General features: G+C 42.8%; 2 protein-coding genes across 4 annotated transcripts in view; both read left to right on the forward strand.

The window, feature by feature from the left end:
• Positions 1-16,296, forward strand: part of LOC139408848 (M-phase phosphoprotein 9-like) — a 32,549-nt gene extending 16,253 nt beyond the window's left edge. For 2 of the 3 annotated variants that reach the window (XM_071153230.1, XM_071153231.1), the window contains exons 9-23: positions 575-1,053; positions 1,711-1,860; positions 1,965-2,052; positions 2,242-2,457; positions 2,768-2,815; positions 2,928-2,992; positions 4,495-4,596; positions 4,793-5,017; positions 5,133-5,308; positions 5,758-6,060; positions 6,143-6,263; positions 6,452-6,525; positions 9,204-9,397; positions 12,161-12,229; positions 14,510-16,296. In XM_071153230.1, coding sequence (XP_071009331.1) covers positions 575-1,053; positions 1,711-1,860; positions 1,965-2,052; positions 2,242-2,457; positions 2,768-2,815; positions 2,928-2,992; positions 4,495-4,596; positions 4,793-5,017; positions 5,133-5,308; positions 5,758-6,060; positions 6,143-6,263; positions 6,452-6,525; positions 9,204-9,397; positions 12,161-12,229; positions 14,510-14,611 — 2,412 coding nt within the window. In that variant the 3' untranslated portion in view covers positions 14,612-16,296. The remainder of the gene's footprint in view (positions 1-574; positions 1,054-1,710; positions 1,861-1,964; positions 2,053-2,241; positions 2,458-2,767; positions 2,816-2,927; positions 2,993-4,494; positions 4,597-4,792; positions 5,018-5,132; positions 5,309-5,757; positions 6,061-6,142; positions 6,264-6,451; positions 6,526-9,203; positions 9,398-12,160; positions 12,230-14,509) is intronic. The other variant, XM_071153232.1, reaches the window with a different exon arrangement.
• Positions 16,297-20,252: 3,956 nt separating this feature from the next.
• The window catches only part of LOC139408849 (membrane-associated phosphatidylinositol transfer protein 2-like), a 92,283-nt gene continuing 91,014 nt past the window's right edge, over positions 20,253-21,521 (forward strand). The window contains exon 1 of the mRNA XM_071153234.1: positions 20,253-20,458. The gene's annotated coding sequence lies outside the window, so the exon portion shown is untranslated. The remainder of the gene's footprint in view (positions 20,459-21,521) is intronic.

A 21,521-nucleotide genomic window follows, 5' to 3' on the forward strand; every position in this document is an offset into this window, starting at 1 on the left:
TTTGTTATTTTGACCAGTTATCATTTTCTGCAAAGAAATGCTCTTATTGACAATATTTTAATTTGGAATTTGGGAGAAATGTTGTCAGTAGTTTAGTTTTATAGAATAAAACAAACATGTTAATTTACCCAAACACATACCTATAAATAGTAAAACCAGAGAAACTCGTAATTTTGCAGTGGTCTTTTACATTTTTTCCAGAATTGTATAATTATTTTTGTTTTTTTGTTTCACAAAACAATTTAGTTAACAGGGATCTTGATCCAGGAGTAGATTTGAATGTCTCTTCTGTACCCAAGAAGCTTGATCTTGACATTTAGCAAACCAAATTCATAGCTGGAGCCCTGAGCTGGATATAATTCATTTGACATATCTTACTTTACTTATAGTTATACTTGCAGTTATAAGCAGTGGCGTAGCACGTGCCCTGGCAGCCCCCACGAGGTGGGGGTGTCCCCAACCCACAGTATTGAAAATCATACTGTCGGTATTTCAAAATACCCCGGTATACAATATAAACAATATATCGTCTAACACACACAGACACCTGCTCTAACCCTTCTCTTTGTTCTAGGTGTTAACTCTAGATCCCACTATTCAGCTCCGTCAATCAGATCGAACCTCCGGCTTCACCTCGCCCTCCCACTTCAGCAGCCCCTCCTACCCCACCCAGCCGCAGCTCTACCCCCGCGTTGACACCCCCGTCAGCCCAGACAGCATGGCCGAGGGCAGTGCCAACCCCGGGGACACAGACTGTGCCTCCAACGCCTCCAGCCTCTCCGCCGTTGCACCTACCCTAGCCAGAGTGGCCTCTCCTTGGATAAAACCAGCCCCGTCGCCCCCCACTACCTCCAAGCCCTTGATGCTCCCCAGCAGCCAGCAACGCAAGGCCTTAGTCACTCAGGCCAGTGAGGAGGAGGGGAGTCACACACACACCAGCACCCTGAAGCAACTGGCTGTGTCTGGGAGGCAGACGCACTCTCACACACACTCCCGGAGCGGCCCTCGTATGGAGAAAGCGGCGTCACTGGAAGACCCTGTGATCGTCTCTCTGTGAGTGGCCAGAGGGCTGGTTATGTTTTTATATATTGGGTCACACGGGCGTCATGCAGTCCACACATCTAAGGGGCACAAAGTCCCTGAGGATAGCTGAGAGGTCGACAAGTACACTTGAAACAATTTTTGTTCTGCAATCTAGAGCCATAATTGTACTTAATTCTACGTAAAAAAAAAAAAATATTTTTCTGCATATCTAAGCATACTTCTTGAGCTGTGTGTATGGCTGGTGGTTATTTTTTATGACTAAAATCTGGGTAAAAGATTGAAAGGAGTGTGTCTTTTTCAGTACATTTAGTAATTGCTCGCTTTTCTAAAGTCTACCAACCTTGCCAGCAGGCATGCTAGCTAAGATAGAGTAGCTAGCTTGTCTAACTAACTTGATTGCCTGAAATGGCTTCTTGGCAGCTGGTGATGTGATTGGGAACCTATCACATCGGGGGGCCCATGCCCTATCACATAGGGGCCACATGCCCCTGTGCCCCCCTATGGGCATGACACCTCTGGGGCCACACTAATATTATTTAGGGCATAAATCAGAGGAACAAGTAGTATAATAACTAAGGTAATTGATACATACTGAGTACTACTAATCTTTTTTCTCCTCCCATTCCTCCTCTTTTCCCTTCTTTCTATGCTCCCCTCTTTCTCCAGGCTGAGAGAGAAGCTGAGAGAGAAACACACTCGTCATGTAGCTGATCTGAAGGCTTACTACGAGGCAGAGATCAAAGTCCTCCGGGACAAACTGGACCTGAGAGACTTGCCTCACGACCTGGAGCAGAGCAACCACACACTCAGACAGAGGTAGTGGTGGAGAGTGTGGGTGGGTGTGTTTGGGGGAAGGTTGGTGTGTGTGTGTGTGTGTGTGTGTGTGTGTGAGATCTAAGTTGTGGATGTTGTATTACCAGGTGTGCTCAGCTAGAGCGAGCTCTGTCTGAAGCAAGCAGCCGTATCCAGGAGCTGGAGAACAAGAACACCATCCTAGAGAAACAACTGGTAGGATACTGTTATACCCTTAGTTGTGTGTGTGTGTGTGTGTGTGTGTGTGTGTGTGTGTGTGTGTGTGTGTGTGTGTGTGTGTGTGTGTGTGTGTGTGTGTGTGTGTGTGTGTGTGTGTGTGTGTGTGTGTGTGTGTGTGTGTGTGTGTGTGTGTGTGTGTGTGACGAGCTCTGCTGTCTCTTTCAGGCTGACTGGCCAGAGCGCTACGACACAGCCTGCTCCACGGCAACGTCCCTGCAGCAGCGATTGGACGAAAGCAGGCAGTCAGGCAGGGAGAAGGACTCCTCGGCCGGCCGCCTCAGGACCCGGGTCCGGCAGCTAGAGGAGGCTTTGGAGAACGCCTGCAGAGAAACGCAAGATAAGGAGGCCAGGAGGGAGAGGGAGTACAAGATGCTGCAGGACGTGAGTTCTGACGTTATACCAGACTAGCTAAGTAAACCAACTGAAATCTCTGGTCTCTGACCCTCTGGGAAAGAATACTTTCTAGGTGTTGTAGTTTGGGAGATTACCTACAGAACATCTGGAGAACATTACCTCTACGTCTCTTACACCAGTCTCTTATTTGAGCAGCTCTTTCAGTACCCGCTGGATGTGTGCAAGGGACCTTGTAATAAGCTATTTGGCTGTAGCACAAAGGTTTAATAGACACACTCTGGTGTGTGTGTGTGTGTGGTCATGATGACTCAGGGGTTGTGTGTTTTTGTCTCCCTAGCTTCTGGGAGAGTATGACTCTCTGAAGAAAGACCACGGGGGGGTTAAGGTAACGAAACTATTCTATTAGTATAATCTATTGTCCCTTTCGGTGTTATTCCACCTCAAGAATAACAGGTGACACGTTGTTCTGGTTCTAACCTTTTGTTCTCTATCAACAGGACAACCTGGTGTCTACAGAGAACAAGCTGTTTGATGCGAACGAGCAGGTTTCTGAACTAAAAAGGTAACATCAAGCATCCAACACCAAGACCTGAAAACCAACATCTACAAGATAGATATGCTAGATAAATCATAACTAGACCTGGGTTAAAAAATAGCCCTATTTGAGTATTTTCAAATAACGTGGTCGAAAATCTAGTTCTACTTGAAGGTATTTTCAAATACAAGTGTCTTGTGTATTTGAGTATTTTCAAATAGATGCCAATACTTTCCAAGTGTATTTCCAAACACATTCCAATATTCAACTACTGATCAGACCTGGGTTCAAATACTATTTGGGGTATTTCAATTACTTTCAGAGTTATGTAATTTGTCCGAATCGGACATCCAGTTGTTGAGTGTTTTTGACACCTCCAGTGTTACCAGAGTGACCACATTTTTTGGGGTGATTTTATATTTAGAATTGTCGGAACATCCACAAACAGGACAGACACAACAAACACAGTCAACACCACACAAGGAGCTCCAGCCCATGATTTAAAAATATAAAATATAACTGAATGTACGGATTTGGTCAAGCCTCCTACCCATCTCCCACCAGCAGCCCGTAGCCATCCTCTCAAACAGCAAAGACAGTCAAAAGGAGGAGCAGGAGGAGAAGAAAGGCCGTATCCACAATGTACATCAGAGTAGAAAATGTGTCGTAAGTGCTGAGAATAGAGACTTCACTCCTACTCTTACGGCTCAAAATAAAAGCTATGCATGAAGCCTCTTTAGTCTTAAGTTCCAGTTCCACCTAGTCGACAGATATTTAGGAGAGCTCATGAGCTGTCTTAACCTGTTAAGTTACCAGAAAGGGTTTTTTAACAATGGAGAAATGCAGTGAGTCAGTGGTTCCCGTGCCACAAGCAATTGCTTTGGTGGTGTTAAAATGTTTTGATATGTTTATATGATCACTCCATAAATAATCTGGACCTACATGCAACAGTGTCTCTTGCGCTTTTCAAAACGATTTCACGTGTAGCCTATATTTTATATGACATGCCTAAATACTTAGAACCACGAGGTTAATAAATAAACATGTTTTTCTTTTTGATTATTGAATAACCTACAGTGCCTTCAGAAAGTATTCGAACCCCTTGACTTAATTCCACAGTTTGTTGTTACAGCCTGAGATTTAAAAGGATTTAATAGATTTTCTTTGCACAGCCGTCTACAGACGATAACCCTGTGTGACAGTCTTAAAATGATCCTAAAACCTCTGAGCTGGGGGCTTTTGTTGTCGTCTTAAAACAGCTTTTAACATGATTCCTAGGACATTTTCCCTGATGTTTTGTGGATACGGGCCAAGAGTGACAGATTGAAGAATCCCTTTTGACTGAGAGAGGAGTTATTTTCTTTTGGTGTGACTATCTATTTTGGTAAACAAAGAATAGATGTATTATGTGCCAGCTTTTCTTTCTTCATCAGTGTGTTTTGTCCCAGCACCGGTGGCGATCCTGTATTTGACATGTCTCGATCACCCACACTCTCTTTCCTGTATCTGTCTGTGGCCCGCCTCCTCAGGGTGGTCTGTAAGCTGGAGAGCCAGGTGAATCAGCTGGAGCATGAGAACCAGGCCAGGAGTCGCCAGGCTGTCCACAACCACACACAGCCTTCTGGAGCTGGGTACGGTCTCCTCTCCTCCACGTATGCATGTTGTGCTTCCGTTAGGTCCCAAAGCAGGTCTGACCTATAGCCGTTATTATTATTTTTAACCCTCTCCTGTCTCTCTGTCTGACTCTAGCTGTTGTCACTGTTGTTAACCCTCTCCTGTCTGTCTGTTTGTCTGACTGTAGCTGTTGTTACTGTTATCCCTCTCCAGTCTGTACCACCATCCGGACCTGTTGCTTTCGCCCAGCAAACACCCTTGGCAACCAGAATCCACCTATAGAATTTCTCCTTGCCCTCAAACCGACCAATCACACAGCACCTGGAAGTCTCCCAGTCCTCAAACTGACCAATCGCAGAGTTACAGGATGTCCCCTTGCCCTCAAACTGACCAATCAGGCAGTTCGGGCCACTTTACAGACCACACTGGCAGCAGGAGGTATGGTTGCAGTGTTAACTTTGGAATACCTCCTTTTAATCCCCTTTCCCCTTGATTTAACCCTGATTAAAAATCGGACCAGTTTAACTCACCCGGGTCCTGTTTTGTCCTGTAGGTGTTTGTCCCCTCCAGAGCGTGAGCAGGAAAGGGGTGAGGTTGTGAGGGAGACTCGGGGGCCTCTGACCCCACTGATGAGGGCCCTGATAGAGCTGGATGAGACCAGAACCACTGAGGACCGGGCCCCCTGTAAGACCAGCCACAGTACCTCTGACTCACTCTCACTGGCCTCCAGTAAGACACACTCCTCATCCCACAGTAGGCCCTCCGCTTACTCACCAACTCATTACCTTCACTCCGTCCTCAGCACGGTGCTAGAACAGTGTAGCATAACTCAGTCATTGGCTCCAGTCATAAAGTTGGAGGTTGTATTCTCCCCTCAGCCTTTTGGATATGTTTTTTTTAGTTGAAACCAGCATTTTAAGCTTTTCTGTCTAGTGAAAATTGAGTGATTTTTGCAAACTAAAAATCTTGTCAGTTCTAAGAAAGTGAGGAAGAAAGAGGACGTGTTTGATTCTCTAGTCTACTCTGAAGTCTTTTGATTGTTAGTCTGTTTTTGAGCTGTATACTTTAACTTATGTGATGATGCTGTGGTGGTGTTTGTTGAGATGCAAGACAGATTTCCCCAAAGGGGACACGATTATTATTAACTAGCTGTCTCTATGTATCTGTCTGTGTTGCAGGGCTGGGCAGCCGGAGGCCCACTGTTGGCTTCATAGAGAGAAACCACAGAGAACCAACAACACAGGACAGGGGCGGGACTGGACAGGAGAGTGGTGCGTCCGGATCTGAAAGAGGCATGGTCTGTCTGAATGGAGGCAGGGATGGACCTCCCCAGGGTGTGGCTTCTCCTGGAAGGGCTGCGTCTGGGACATTCAGGGGAGTGTGTCTGCTGAGGGCCCAGAGAAGTCTGTCTCCAGAAGGCCACAGGTCCTCCTCTCTGCCCCCCCGCGCCCAGAGGGCCACCTTCCCCCCTACCACACCCAGTGCGTCATGTCATTTTCACTGCTATTTCCTTGTGTAGTTCATTGTGTAGGGTTCTTGAACTTATCTAGTGTTATGTTCTAGCTAAGAGAGAGACCCTGATGACGCCTCAGTCGGCTAAATCCAGCCCCAAACGCTGTCCTACAGAGAACTACTCCACTGCCTTTGGCAACCCACTACCACGACAACAGCAGCTACACAACAGGTACGGGTTAAGTACCCCTGGATGACAGGACCGGTCCTAAGCTGAATCTGTGCACCCTTGATTTGTTTTCACCCTGTTCATTACAGGTGTGTCTTCAACTATTGTGTCTCATTATTCCTGACGCATTTTCCCTACCATGCTTGATATGTTTTAGCCTCAGAGTTCAGGTTTGTGATTGTCCGTTTCAGGTTTGACGTGGCATCAGACCAGAGACACCACTCCTTCCACAACTCCAGCCCCAGGAAGAGACTGTTTTCAGAAGGTAAAAGAAGCAATGTTGTTTTACACTCTTGACACCTGGTTAGTGTGTTCAGTGGAATACAGTGGCTTGCGAAAGTATTCACCCCCCTTGGAATTTTTCCTATTTTGTTGCTTTACAACCTGGAATTAGAATAGATTTTTTTTGGGGGGGGGTTGTATGGTTTGATTTACACAACATCCCTACCGCTTTGAAGATGCAAAATATTTTTGTGTGAAACAAACAAGAAATAACTTGAGCGTGCATAACTATTCACCCCCCCCCCCCCAAAGTCAATAATTTGTAGAGCCACCTTTTGCAGCAATTACAGCTGTAAGTCTCTTGGGGTATGTCTCTATAAGCTTGGCACATCTAGCCACTGGGATTTTTGCCCATTCTTCAAGGCAAAACTGCTCCAGCTCCTTCAAATTGGATGGGTTCCGCTAGTGTACAGCGATCTTTAAGTCATACTACAAATTCTCAGTTGGATTGAGGTCTGGGGCTTTGACTAGGCCATTCCAATACATTTAAATTAGAGGTAGACTGATTTATGAATCTCAACACCGAAACCAATTATTGAAGGACCAAAAAAAGCCGATACCGATTAATCGGCTTATTTGTTTATTTTTTATTTTTTTATTATAATTTTGTTTCTTTTTTATATATATTTGTAATAATGGCAATTACAACAATACCAAATGAACACTTATTTTAACTTAATATAATACATAAATAAAAATCTATTTATTCTCAAATAAATAATGAAACATGTTCAATTTGGTTTAAATAATGCAAAAACAAAGTGTTGTAAAAGTGCAATATGGCCATGTAAAAATGCTAACGTTTAAGTTCCTTGCTCAGAACATGAGAACATATGAAAGCTGGTGGTTCCTTTTAACATGAATGTTCAATATTCCCAGTTAAGAAGTTTTAGGTTGTAGTTATTATAGGACAATTTCTATTAATTACGGTCTTTGTTCGGAAGAAATAGTCTTCACAAAGTTCGCAACGAGCCAGGCGGCCCAAACTGCTGCATATACCCTGACTCTGCTTGCATAGAAAGCCGGAGAAGCGACACAATTTCCCTAGTTAATATTGCCTGCTAACGTGAATTTCTTTTAACTAAATATGCAGGTTTAAAAAAAAATATGCTTGTATTGATTTTAAGAAAGGCATTGATGATTATGGTTAGGTACATTGGTGCAACTACAGAGCTTTTTTCGCGAATGCGTTTGTTAAATAATCAATAATCACCCATTTGGCGAAGTAGGCTGTGATTTGATGATAAATTAAAAGGCACCACATTTGATTATTTGCAATGCAGGACAAGCTAGTTAAACTAGTAATATTATCAACCATGTGTAGTTAACTAGTGATTGTTAAGATTGATTGTTTTTTATAAGATACATTTAATGCTAGCTAGCAACTTACCTTGGTTCCTTGCTGCACTGACGTAATAGGTGGTCAGCCTCCTCGTGGAGTGCAATGTAATCGGCGTCCACAAATGCTGATTACCGATTTGTTACAACTTGAAATCGGCCCTAATTAATCGGCCGACCTCTAATTTAAATGTTTCCCCTTAAACCACTCGAATGTTGTTTTAGCAGTATGCTTAGGCTCATTGTCCTGCTGGAAGATGAACCTCTGTCCCAGTCTCAAATCTCTTGAAGACTGAAACAGGTTTCCCTCAAGAATTTCCCTGTATTTAGCGCCATCCATCATTCCTTCAATTCTGAACAGTTTCTCAGTCCCTGCCGATGAAAAGCATCCCCACAGCATGATGCTGCCACCACCATGCTTCACTGTGGGGATGATATTCGCAGGGTGATGATAGGTGTTGGGTTTGCGCCAGACATAGTTTTCCTTGATGGCCAAAAAGCTCAATTTTAGTCTCATCTGACCAGAGTACCTTCTTCCATATGTTTGGGAAGTCTCCCTCATGCCTTTTGCAAACACCAAACGTGTTTGCTTATTTTTTTCTTTAAGCAAGGGCTTTTTCCGGTAGTGTACGGCTTAAAGTGGTTCTATGGTTCTATCTCCGCTGTGAAGCTTTGCAGCTCCTTCAGGGTTATCTTTGGTCTCTTTCTTGCCTCTCTGATTAATGCCCTCCTTGCCTGGTCTGTAAGTTTTGGTGGGTAGCCCTCTTGGCAGGTTTGTTGTGGTACCATATTCTTTCCATTTTTGAATAATGAATTTAATGGTGCTCCGTGGGATGTTCAAAATTTCTGTTCTTTTTTTATAATCCAACCCTGATCTGTACTTCTCCACAACTTTGTCTCTGACCTGTTTGGAGAGCTCCTTGGTCTTCATGGTGCTGCTTGCTTGGTGGTGCCCCTTGCTTAGTTGTGTTGCAGACTCTGGGGCCTTTCAGAACATGCATATATCTACTGAGATCAAGTGACAGATCATGTGACACTTAGATTGCACACAGGTGGACTTTATTTAACTAATTATGTGACTTCTGAAGGTAATTGGTTGCACCAGATCTTATTGAAGGGCTTCATAGCAAAGGGGGTGAATACATATGCATGCACCACTTTTCCGTTTTGTATTTGTTTTTTGAATTTTTTGAAACAAGTAATTTTTAAACTTCACTTCACTAATCCAAATAAAAATCCATTTAAATTACACGTTGTAATGCAACAAAATAGGAAAAATGCCAAGGGGGACACTATTACCCTCTTTCTCTCTCTCTCCTCCAGCCACCCAGCGGTCATCTGGTGGTTCAGTTGAGTCATCGGGCAGTGTTGAGCCCCAGGGGGGGGTGTGTGGGCTGGGCTGGGAGGAGCAGGGGGCTGGGGGGTTAGGCTCAGACCTCCAGGACCCCGGGACAGACCTCCACTCCCTGGCCGACGCTGAGAGGCTGTTTGACGAGCTCACTATGGAGAAACAACAGGTGAGACAGACTGTTACAAGGCTTTTGTTATTAATCTAGACCCTCACAATAGAGAGGACATGCCGCTCACTAGCGATGTACAATATCAACAAGATCAAGCACAAAATGCTTTTTTACCCATACCTAAACCCCTAGCCCTACCCAGAGACAGCCCAGTAGATCTGTAAAGATTGCATGACCATAAGCAATGTAATGGAATTGGCCTACCAGACCATTATTAGCATATCATATCCATCCAAACCCTTTCAAATCTACTGGGAGTTCCAAGGGACTGGGGCTAAGAGTTGAGTTTGTTTTTATTGCACTGCTTTAAATCAAATCAGATTTTATTGGTTGCATACACACATTTAGCATGACGTTATTGGGGGAAAGGAAAGTTGTACAAGTTGTACAGCATTCAACTGAAATGTGTCTTCCCCATTTAACCCAACCCCAACCCCTCTGAATCAGAGAGGTGCGGGGGGCTGCCGTAATCAACATCCACGTCTTCGGCGCCCGGGGAACAGTGGGTTAACTGGGGCAGAACGACAGCTTTTTACCTTGTCAGCTCAGGGATTCGATCCAGCAACCTTTCAGTTACTGGCCCAAAGCTCTAACCACTAGGCTACCTGCCGCCTTGCGGGTGTAGCGAAATGATTGTGTTCCTAGCTCCAACAGTGCAGTTATATCTAACAATTCACAACAATACACACAAATCTAAAAGTACAACTATTAAATTAAGAAATATATAATATTAGGACAATCAATGTCAGAGTCCAGAGTATAATTATAGTGCATTCGGAAAGTATTCAGACCCCTTGACTTATTCCACATTTTGTTATGTTACAGCCTTATTCTAAAATGTATTAAATTGTTTTTTCCCCTCATCAATATACACACAATACCTCATAATGACAAAGCAAAAACAGGTTTTTAGAAATGGTTGCAAGTTTATATTGAAAAAAACCCGGATAAACTTTAAAAAACGTAAGTATTCAGGCCCGTTCCTCAGTACTTTGTTGGAACACCATTGGCAGCGATTGCAACCGTCTTGGGTATGACGCGAAGTGCAAGCTGTCGTCAGGGCAACTTGGGCTACTTTGAAGAATCTCCAAATATAAAATATAAAGTTTGTTGAACACTTCTTTGGTTACGACATGATTTCATGTGTTATTTCATAGTTTTGATGTCTTCACTATTGTTCTACAATGTAGAAAATAGTACAAATAAAGAAACCCTGGAATGAGTAGGTGTGTCAACGTTTTACTGGTACTGTATATATATGTGTATGTGGTGGGATATATGGAGAGTATGTGGATAGAATATTTAGTATATCTTTAGGATAGTACAGTGTATATTTACAGCAATAGTTGAATGGATTGATTTGACTAGAATACGATATGTACAAATTAAATGAGTAGGAGGCCGGCTAGTGATGGCTATTTAACAGTCTGATGGCCTTGAGATTGAAAAACGGCTTCTATCTCTTGGTCTCAGCTTTGATGCACCTGTACTGATCTCTCCTTTTGGATGATAGCAGGGTGAACAGGCCGTGGCTCGGGTGGTTGATGTCCTGGATGATATTTTTGGCTTTCCTGTGACATCGGGTGCTGTAGATATCCTGGAGGGCAGGCAGTGTACCCTTTGTGATGTGTTAGGCAGACCGCACATCCTCTGGAGAGGCCTGCAGTTGCGTGCGTTGCAGTTGCCGTACCAGGCGGTGATACAGCCTGTCAGGATGCTTTCAATATTGCATCTGTAGAAGTTTGTGAGGGTCTTAGGGGCCAAGACAAATTTATTCAGCCTCCTGTTGTGAGTGGACCATTTCAGATTGTCAGTGATGTGTACACCGAGGAACTTGAAGCTTTTCACCTTCTCCACAAGCTCCCCGTTGATGTGGATGGGGGCGTGCTCCCTCTGCTGTCTCCTGAAGTCCACGATCAGCTCCTGGGTTTGTTGAGCTTGAGTGAGAGGTTATTTTCCTGGTACCAGTCCACCAGGGCCCCCACCTCCTCCCTGTTGGCCGTCTCGTCATTGTTGGTGTTCAGGCCTACCACTGTTGTGACGTCTACAAACTTGATGATTGAGTTGGAAGCGTGCGTGGCGCAGCGGTCATGGGTGAACAGGGAGTACAGGAGGGGACTGAGCACGCACCCTTATGGGGCACCTGTGTTGAGGATCAGTGTAGTGGAGGTGTTGTTTCCTACTTTCACCACCCGGGGGCAGCCTGTCAGGAAGTCCAGGACCCTGTTGCACAGGGCGGGGTTCAGACCCAGGGCCCCAAGCTTAATGATGGGCTTGGAGGGTACTATGGTGTTGAAGGCTGAGCTGTAGTCGATGATGTAGTCCTATTTTATTGATGCCGTATATCTATCAATGACCGAGGCAGTCCTTTGACATCACACCTCACTAATCTCTATTGGATCTGTTCTACAGTATTACCTGGCTTTATGATTTTATAACCACTCCTCTCTCAATGATGTCTATTTATAGCTGGGTTCATATACCCCCCCCCCCCCCTTCTTTCCTGTCCTACTCTGTCCTTTCCAGCCCTGTCCTGCCTATCCTGCTCTGTTATGACTGAGGGGTGCTAACTCCTTTCTCCTTCCCTTTACCCTTCAGCAGCCTTAAGTATCCTCCCGCCTCTGCCTAGGGCAACACACACAGCGCAGCGCGGCCTGCCTGCTTGGTTCATCTAATTTAATCTGAGTGCTGTGAAATTGTTGGTTAGTTTATATATTTATTTATTTATGTAATTAATTCATTTGGGTGTGTTTTGTGCAGATTGAGTCAGCGTTGAGCCGGATGCCTGGATCTGGTGGGAGGGTGAGCCTGCAGACCAGGTTAGATGAGGTACGGTCACAGTCGCACGCACCAAACCATGCAGGGCCTCATTACATATTAGTGAGGCGTGATTGGGTCTAAATTAGGGCACTGATATGAAACTTTTGGCCGATATCCGATATGCCATAAAAAGAAACGATACAGATATTTAAAATTGTAGCGGCCTTTTAAGCATTCTAGTACAGTTAAATAGTTGAAACACTGACAACAAAGTTATTTTGTTGGCATTTACGTATGTCCCCATTACCAGTAAAACATAATCAAAACCTATTTATTTTACTTGCTGTGCTGTTTTCGTTGTTAATTTGTTCAGTGTCAAGCAGTGAAGTTTCAGCTCTCTTTGTCCGTGGCCTCTTCTGTCATGGCTCCTCTTCCTCCGTGCGCACTGTCACTCTGTCCGTTTTCATCTTGTCCAGCTGTGTCTGTAACATTTCACGTAAACCCTGTTTCTTGTCTGCATCAAAGTAGCGGTCCTTGTTCCTAGCATCGAGCATGGTGGCGACACAGTAAAGAGGCTCAGAGAGAATGCCACCGAATCGCTTGTTCACAGTTCACAGCCTCTAGTAGAGTACTTTTCCAAGTTAACCCCACGGTCTGTGTCGGCAGTTTTGTTGAGCAGGCGTTTTACGTCTGCTGCAGACACAGTTGATGAGCTTATTTCTCCAGTCAGTTGTTAGAATGGCGCTAGGAGTGTGTTCACGTTTCCAAGATGTTCTCAAATGCCATTGAAATGGCAGCAGCGGTATGAGAACCAGCACATTCTTGAGCATGCAATACCTCAGTATGAAATCCTCGTCGGCCCACCGTGCTGTCAGACTCAGCATGCTCATGGGGCTGACATCGCTGGTCCAAATGTCAGTCGTGAAGCTAATAGCAGTAATTCATAGATTTGCGTTTCAACAATACTGTGTAACTCCGGTAGGGCAACATCCAAAAATAGCGCCTACTTGGTAGTGTGTACCGGGGCTCAAGGTGCTCGATCAGTCGGCGAAAGCCAACATCATCCATGACACAGAACGGTTGATTGTCAAGGGCAATGAATTCCATTATCTTGACGTTAATGGATTTTGCCTTTTGAGTTGTCTCGCTGAAATGTTCTGACTGCTGGACTTGAACTTGTTTAGTTGTTGGAAGTGTGCGCTTAGTATTTTTCTGCTTTTGTTCTGTGTAGCGCTGTATTTTTCGTGGCGTCATTATGTCATCTACCTACAGTTGAAGTCGGAAGTTTACATACACTTAGGTTGGCGTCATTAAAACTTGTTTTTCAACCACTTCACACATTTCTTGTTAACAAACTATAGTTTTGGCAAGTTGGTTAGGACACCTACTTTGTACATGACACAAGTCATTTTTCCAACAATTGTTTATAGACACAAAGTTGACTGTGCCTTTAAACAGAAAATAGGCTAATTGACATAATTTGAGTCAATTGGAGGTGTACCTGTGGATGTATTTCAAGGCCTACCTTCAAACTCAATGCCTCTTTGCTTTACATCATGGGAAAATCAAAGAAATCAGCCAAGACCTCAAAAACAAATTGTAGGCCTCCGCAAGTCTGATTCATCCTTGGGAGCAATTTCCAAATGCCTGATGGTACCACGTTCATCTGTATAAACACCATGTGACCACGCAGCTGTCATACCGCACAGGAAGGAGACGTATTCGGTCTCCTAGAGATGAATGTACTTTGGTGCGAAAAGTGCTTATCAATCCCAGAACAACAGCAAAGGACCTTCTGAAGATTCTGGAGGAAACAGGTACAAAAGTATCTATATCCACAGTGAAATGAGTCCTATGTCGTCAGCAAGGAAGAAGCCACTGCTCCAAAACCGCCATAAAAAAGCCAGACTACGGTTTGCAACTTCACATGGGGACAAAGATCGTACTTTTTGGAGAAATGTCCTCTGGTCTGGTGAAATAGAACTGAGTTTAAATGTAGTTGGCTAAGGTGTATGTAAACTTCCGACTTCAACTGTATATATAGGTGTGCACGTCAGCTTTGACTTAGGTTTTTCACATCGGCGTTAAACTAGACATCAAGCCAACGCCGATGTTTGCATTTTTAGCTAATATCGTCCGTTTCCGATATGCTTACCGATAGATTGTGCATCCCTAGACTTAATGTGATCTTTTCTTTTGTCATGAACGTGTTTGTTTGATGAAATGGACTCGTGTGAGGTAATTGAATAGTATAGATGGGGATATTACTTTAAAACAAAGATCTTTGTGTACCCTATGTGTGAATGTTTATGCTATTCCAGCTAAATGACTGTTTCCCCTACTCCTCAGGTGGCCTTAGAGAAGCGTCTAGAGAGCGTAAACCGTGACCTGGGTTCCATCCGCATGACCCTGAAGAGATTCCACGTTCTACGCTCCTCTGCCAACATATAGCAATGTTTTTATTAGATGACGCCATAGGTAGGGTCTAGGGCTTTTCCTGGTCAGATCGCATGGTCAGGAAAAACTCCTGTTCCTAGTTATAGATGAATAAATATCACCGTTTTCTGTGATGTTGTTGGATAAAGAACCCTGATTGTTCTCTCTTAACTCGCAGGTTGGCATTTGAGATGACTCGAGCAGCTCTGCAGTGGTCACACTAGCTGGCACAGTCACAATGTCATAAAATCGGATTTAAAACCTTAACCATACTGCTCACCCTAATGCCTAACGTTAAAGGGACATTTCAACATTTTTCAACTTCGTATTCATTGTCTGCACTACCCCAACATCAACATATATGAAATGTATGCGTTTCTATGTTTTGTAGTAAAAAATATAGGGGAAGATAAGTGTTTCCGATGACGACATCGGTGTGCATCGTGGGACTTTAACCAATTGTGAGTAGGCGTTGCCTACCAATTGTCTACTAATTGGTTGATGATGTCATTGGAAACACATATCTTCGTCTAGGTTTTTTAATACAAAACATAGAAATGTTCCATTTTCACATATGTTGATGTTGAGGTGGTGCTGGAGATGATGATTATGAAGTTTAATTTTTTTTTAAATGAAGACCAAAAAGCACATTTTTGTTTTCATTCATTTTTATTTATTTAGCCAAATTTGACTTTGCAGCTGGCCCATCTAGTGAAAACCGTTCAGTTCTGCCTCCGGGGCAAAACCCATGACAATAAAGGTCAACCTGCTCTTAACTCTGTATCACAGATCACTTGTACATGACCCACAGTCTTTTTTACACATAAAACTCTGGGATATTTTTCTATATGTTTGGAAGAGCTCACAATTTTGAGGAGTATATTTTTAGAAATGCACAGATTTGTAAAGTCGTTTAATTTTTTAGACGTTATAAAAAGAGATAATATATGCTTTTACTTTCCATATTCAGGTAAATTGTCGATTTTTATTTGTTTTATTTTTATCAGCCATCTATGGATCAATATGAATGGCAGAACATTCTAATATCCAGCAGAGACATATACCCATCTGGAATGTTCCACTGCCATCTCCGTCTAGGAATACATTTTTATGCATCGTTTTGATATGTTTTTATTCCTCGTACACTGCATAAAATTGTATTTATTACATTTAATTGTGTTCATTACAATGTTTATTCCTGGTGCATTACAAATATAATAATCTTGATAGCCTACAACGTTCAATAAAAAAAAAAATGTTTGCCCAAGCCATTGTTTTTCCCAGTTCCATCATTACTTGAAAATATTTTTCAAAAACCTTGTATATTAGCAAATTTAAAGTTTTTCAATTTTTATATATTTGATTTCCTTTGAACATTATTTTGTGTTAATTATGTTGTGAAGGGAAGGATTACATCAGTACCTAACCCCCCCTCTCTTCCTAGTATACTATGGACTTCCTGCAAAAATTGAAACCAGCACACATTTGAAATATTACACACAAGTACACTGCTCCACAAATGGACATTGCTTGAAGCAACGTCTTATTGTAATGCATGGAATTTCTACAGTATTTACACTGTTTCAGTTTTTTTTGTCCATGTAGTGTTTTTTTGCAGTTGGCGATGAATGACTTGACATGAACTTCACTGGAACTAAAATGTACTGTTCTTTCAATAAATAACGCTTACTTTATTACAACACCTGGGTCTCTGTGGGTTATCAAGACTATATACAGTGCATTCAGAAAGTATTCAGACCCCTTGACTTTTTTCACATTTTGTTACATTGCAGCCTTATTCTAAAATGGATTAAAATTATTTTTTTCTCTCCCCTAAATCAATCTACACACGTTAACCCATATTGACAAAATAAAAACTCTGGAGCAGGTTTTCATCAAGAATCTCCTTTCCCTCGATCCTGACTAGTCTCCCAGTCCCTGCCGCTGAAAAACATCCCCGTAGCGTGATGCTGCCACCATGCTTCACCATAGGGATGGTGCCAGCTTTCCTCCAGACTTGTGTGAGGGAAAGATTATGTATTTACCTCATTTATTTGATATTAATGGTTAACAATTCATATTTAACTAACGGTAAGACATTTCTTATGCTAATGCTAATGTATGTGTTTTCTATGCTAATGCTAATGTCTGTGTTTTTATGGTCGCTCTAGAGCCCTGCAGCTAATATTGGCACCAGAGATGGCTTGAGCTGTCAAATGAGTTAAAGACTGCATTACATAGACAATAATGTGTTTACTAGGGATAGCTTAGGAGTAGAACAATCCCTCATTGTCTCAAAATAATCCTTGCATCTGGAAACTAAACCAGGATTGGGTTATGACGACAACAACCCTATGCAGATAATGACCGGATTAACCTAGAGTTGCTTATGATGCCCCCGTCTGCATGGGATGGTTGGACCCAATCATGACTAAGCATTTTTAGTGTCAGCTTTATAGTACTTTGCATTTGTGTTAAGGTTGGGTTTCTCGGTCCAACACCCAAGGGTGTGGGGTCAACCAGTCTCATTATTGCAATAATTGATCGATATTGAATAAAGATGATTTGAAGAAATGACAGTCTCTCACTTGATTAGAATATTCCACGACATGAGACGTTTGGCATTCAGGCCAAATAGTTCAATCTTGGTTTCATCAGACCAGAGACTCTTGTTTCTGGTTAGTTGCCTTTTGGCAAACTCCAAGCAAGCTGTCTTGTGCCTTTTAGTGAGGAGTGGCTTCCATCTGCCCAGCTAGCACAGTCAGACTCGGCCAGCTGAAAGTCAGACTTGGCCGACGTCATGTGGCTCGAGTCTGGGCCGCCTTCGGCACTATTACTTATGGCTAGGATGCGGGGATTGAGCTCAGGCTGATTCCGGTGTGAGTTATCTGGCCCAAATGTATTACTTGGGGCTCTGGCAGATGATTACATGGGCTGCTTTATATAATTAACACTTAACATTATTTTACCATTTTTTCTCATTGATTCTGTGATCAAAAAATACAATTCACATTTCAATTCAATTCTTTAAGAGTCCTGTTTAAGTAGAATTTAAATTTTTGTATTTTGATACCCATGAGCGTCGTCCGAGTGAGTGGAGGGTTTGGCTGGCCGGGATGTCCTTGTCCCATCGCGCTGTAGCGACACCTGTGGCAGGCCAGGTGCATGCACGCTGACACGGTCACCAGGTCTATGGTGTTTCCTCCGACGCAAATATTTTTTTTGTGGATGGGTATAATTTGTATGTGTAATAGTAATTTTGTATACATTTATAAATATTTGCACCGGGCTGCTTCTGGGGGGGATTCTAGTAAGATTCCTGCAAAGTCTGTTGAATTCCGGTAGACGGAAACGGCCCAATGTACTTGGGCTGATTCTGGGCAGTTATTCATTTTGATTCCGGGCCGAATCAATCAGTTCCAGTTCCCCGGAAGAGGGCCGATTCCTCATTGCTGGCTGGGTGGCCACTACCACAAAGGCCTGATTGGTGGAGGGCTGCAGAGATGGTTGTCCTTCTGGAAGGTTCTCCTATCTCCACAGAGGAACTCTGGAGCTCTGTCAGAGCGACCATCGGGTTCCTGGTCACCTCCCTGACGAAGACCTTTCCCCCCCGATTGCTCAGTTTGGCCTGGCGGCCAGCTCTAGGAAGAGTCTTGGTGGTTCCAAACTTCTTCCATTGAATAATGATGAAGGCCACTGTGTTCTTGAGGACCTTCAATGCTGCAGATATTTTTTGATACCCTTCCCCTTATCTGTGCCTCAACACAATCCTGTCTCGGAACTCTACGGGCAATTCCTTCAACCTCATGGCTGGTATTTTCTCTGACATGCACTGTCAACTGTGGGACCTTATAATAGAAAGGTGTGTGCCTTTCCAAATTATGTCCAATCAATTGAATTTACCTCAGATGGACTCCATTCAAGTTGTATAAACATCTCAAGGATGATCAATGGAGGCTATTATAGCAGCAAAAGGGGGACCAACTTCCTATTAATGCCCATAATTTTGTAATGAGATGTTCGACGAGCAAGTGTCCACATACTTTTGGTCATGTAGTGTATAATTCTATCAATTTTAGAATAAGGCTGTAATGTAACACCATTTGGAAAAGGGGAAGGGGTCTGAATACTTTCCAAATGCACTGTATGTACATATCTACCTCAATTACCTCGTACCCCTGCACATCAACTAGGTACTGGTACCCTGTGTATATAGCCAAATTATCGTTACTAATTTTGTATGTATTCCTAGTTTTATTCTTAAATTTGTATATTATTTATCTTTTTTTTTTCTCTCTGCATTGTTGGGAAGGGCTGTAAGTAGGCATTTCACTCTTAGACTAAATGACTGATAGGTGGTGCTGTGTTGTAGCCACCAAGCCTCCCTCACAGGTGGAAGCTATATAAATGTTTTTTTATTAATGTCTACATTCCTTTCTGCTACGTTTACTCTATTACAGACACCTTGATGCATCATTTTCAATTATATTATGTGAGCTAAACATACAAATATATAAATAAATACAAATTAAATCCCTAAAGTATAGTCTTTTTGAAATTATTAATGTTGCTGTCCCCACGTCAACAACAATAATTGTTGTAATTTTGTCCTTTCATTGAAATACTGTAGAATTCCATTCATTCCTATATTGCGGACTGATCCTACTGTGGAATGCCAATATGTCCTACCGGTGGCCTTAAAGACTCTCAATGGCCAATACATAGCACCAGCAATCCAGATTTTATTTCAGAGAGGAAGATGAAGAGTGAGAGCGTCTAATTTGGTCAACAACAACAAATATTGGCTTATTTAGAAGTTTCGTAATGTTTAAGTTAAGAGTGTACTGATATAAGAAAAGTGACATCCCGGAAACTTTGATAAAAACACTTTATACCGGAGTTTTCTCGAAATCGCTAGCCTATTCATGCATGAGGCTAGTAGCATAGCATCGCACTCCATTGAATACAGGCGCTTGACGTCAACAACCTTCCATCAAATGTGTAAATAATGAGATGTGTCCACTAAAGAAAGGATAGGCGGGAGCTAGACATCCCACTGTGTCGCTTTGGGGACAACGACTCCCATTGTTAGGGCGGAGATACATGTATTTTGTCAGTATAACCATAATCTTTGATTGTACACATAATTGCACACTGTACGTAGTAGAGGCACAGTCCAGGTCTGCGATTACAGTATATAGCCACTGTGGGGCGCTTTCCGTCTAGCCTACTACAGGACATATGAAGTCAGTGGCATATGATGTGGATGGGCAAGGAACATAACCTGTAGCCTACGACCACAACTGGTAATTTGTTACGTAATTTTCCAGAAGGAGAATGTTTCGAGTCCGATGTCTTTGTCATTGAAAAGCACAGAGAGACAGAATGAACATTCGCTGTCAGCTTTATTCTCAAAGGGGAAACAGCAGGTGCAAATCCAAATAAGTGGAATGTCATGAAAGCATCGCGATGTCCGTTGAAGAATGTAGCTAGGTTAATCTGGCTTTATTCGCGGTTTTCAGACTATAATGGCCGGACAAATAGTCTATGTCAACCGAACACGATGCAGATAGGTCTTGGGGATATATAATTGTGTTCCTCTTTTCGGTGCGAGTCGTGATCAGGCAAGACAGTGAACCGACAGGACACTCGATGATTTGACAGCACTGCCGCTATGGGAGGAAAATACGTGGATAGATGCAGAATTATTTGCACATTTACTGGGGTAGCCTGTCATTTGATGTAGGTGTTATTGGTTATAGTAAAGCAATTTCATAGCCAATTGCGTGTATTTTGACAAATTCCAGGAAATCCAACAGCGCGTTGGGAGAATTGCAGTAACGAATTTCTATCATATGGCAGGTGAGTGTTCTTATCATCTTGATTTGGTGTTTGGTTGAGTACAGCCGCTCGAACAGTAAGGCATGGAATGGTGAGGATGAAAAATGGCCAGGTAGCGACAGATGTTGCTAGGAAACCGGTTTACATTGTTACCTTCACTGGCTGGCTGGGTGGGTGGATGCTGACATTTTACTTGAAACAATAGCAAAAAGTGTAGGAGGCGCGTGCATTAGGCTACTTAAAAGTACATTGAATTGAATATTCAAATTATATAATTGCTCCTGTCTACAGAAATAATTAAATTACTACACATGATTTAAACTTTGAAATAATAATTTGATATTCAACTGATTATGGCAGTAGGCCGGTTATGACATTTAGTCAAGTAAACACTTTACTCTGTTTGTCATAATTAGCATAAGGTCATAATCGAAGTAAGCGTACGCTGATTTTCTGAGCAATCTTTCCCCTTAATCAGAGTTATAGGGTCATGGCTAGCAGAGATCCAGCTTTTTCCAGAACTGACTTTTCGTAGCAGGTTTAGGAGAATTAGGTTAAAGTTAAGTTTTAATGTCACATGCACAAGTAGGCCTACAGTGAAATGTGTTTTTTTGCCAGCTATTAACCTAACAATGCAGTAATCAATATCAATGTAGTGCTAAAAATAACATAAGGTAGAACAATAACAAACAAGAAATAGAAATAAGAACATGAGAAGTAAGTAGCATACTCTATACAGGGTCAGTTTCAATACCATATTTATAATGTGCAAGGGATACACAGCCATGCAATCTCCATAGACAATTATTGGCAGTATAATGGCCTTACTGAAGAGCTCAGTGACTTTCAACGTGGCATCATCATAGGATGCCACCTTTTCAGCAAGTCAGTTCGTCAATGTTCTGCCCTGCTAGAGCTGCCCAGGTCAACTGTTATTGTGAAGTGGAAACGCCTAGAAGCAACAACGGCTCAACTGCGAAGTGGAGGCCACACAAGCTCACAGAACGGGACCGCCGAGTGCTGAAGTGCGTAGTGTTCGTCTGTCCTCTGTTGCAACACTCACAACCGAGTTCCAAACTGCCTC

This window comes from Oncorhynchus clarkii, chromosome 5 (assembly GCF_045791955.1).
Source record: "Oncorhynchus clarkii lewisi isolate Uvic-CL-2024 chromosome 5, UVic_Ocla_1.0, whole genome shotgun sequence".
Taxonomy (NCBI): domain Eukaryota; kingdom Metazoa; phylum Chordata; class Actinopteri; order Salmoniformes; family Salmonidae; genus Oncorhynchus; species Oncorhynchus clarkii.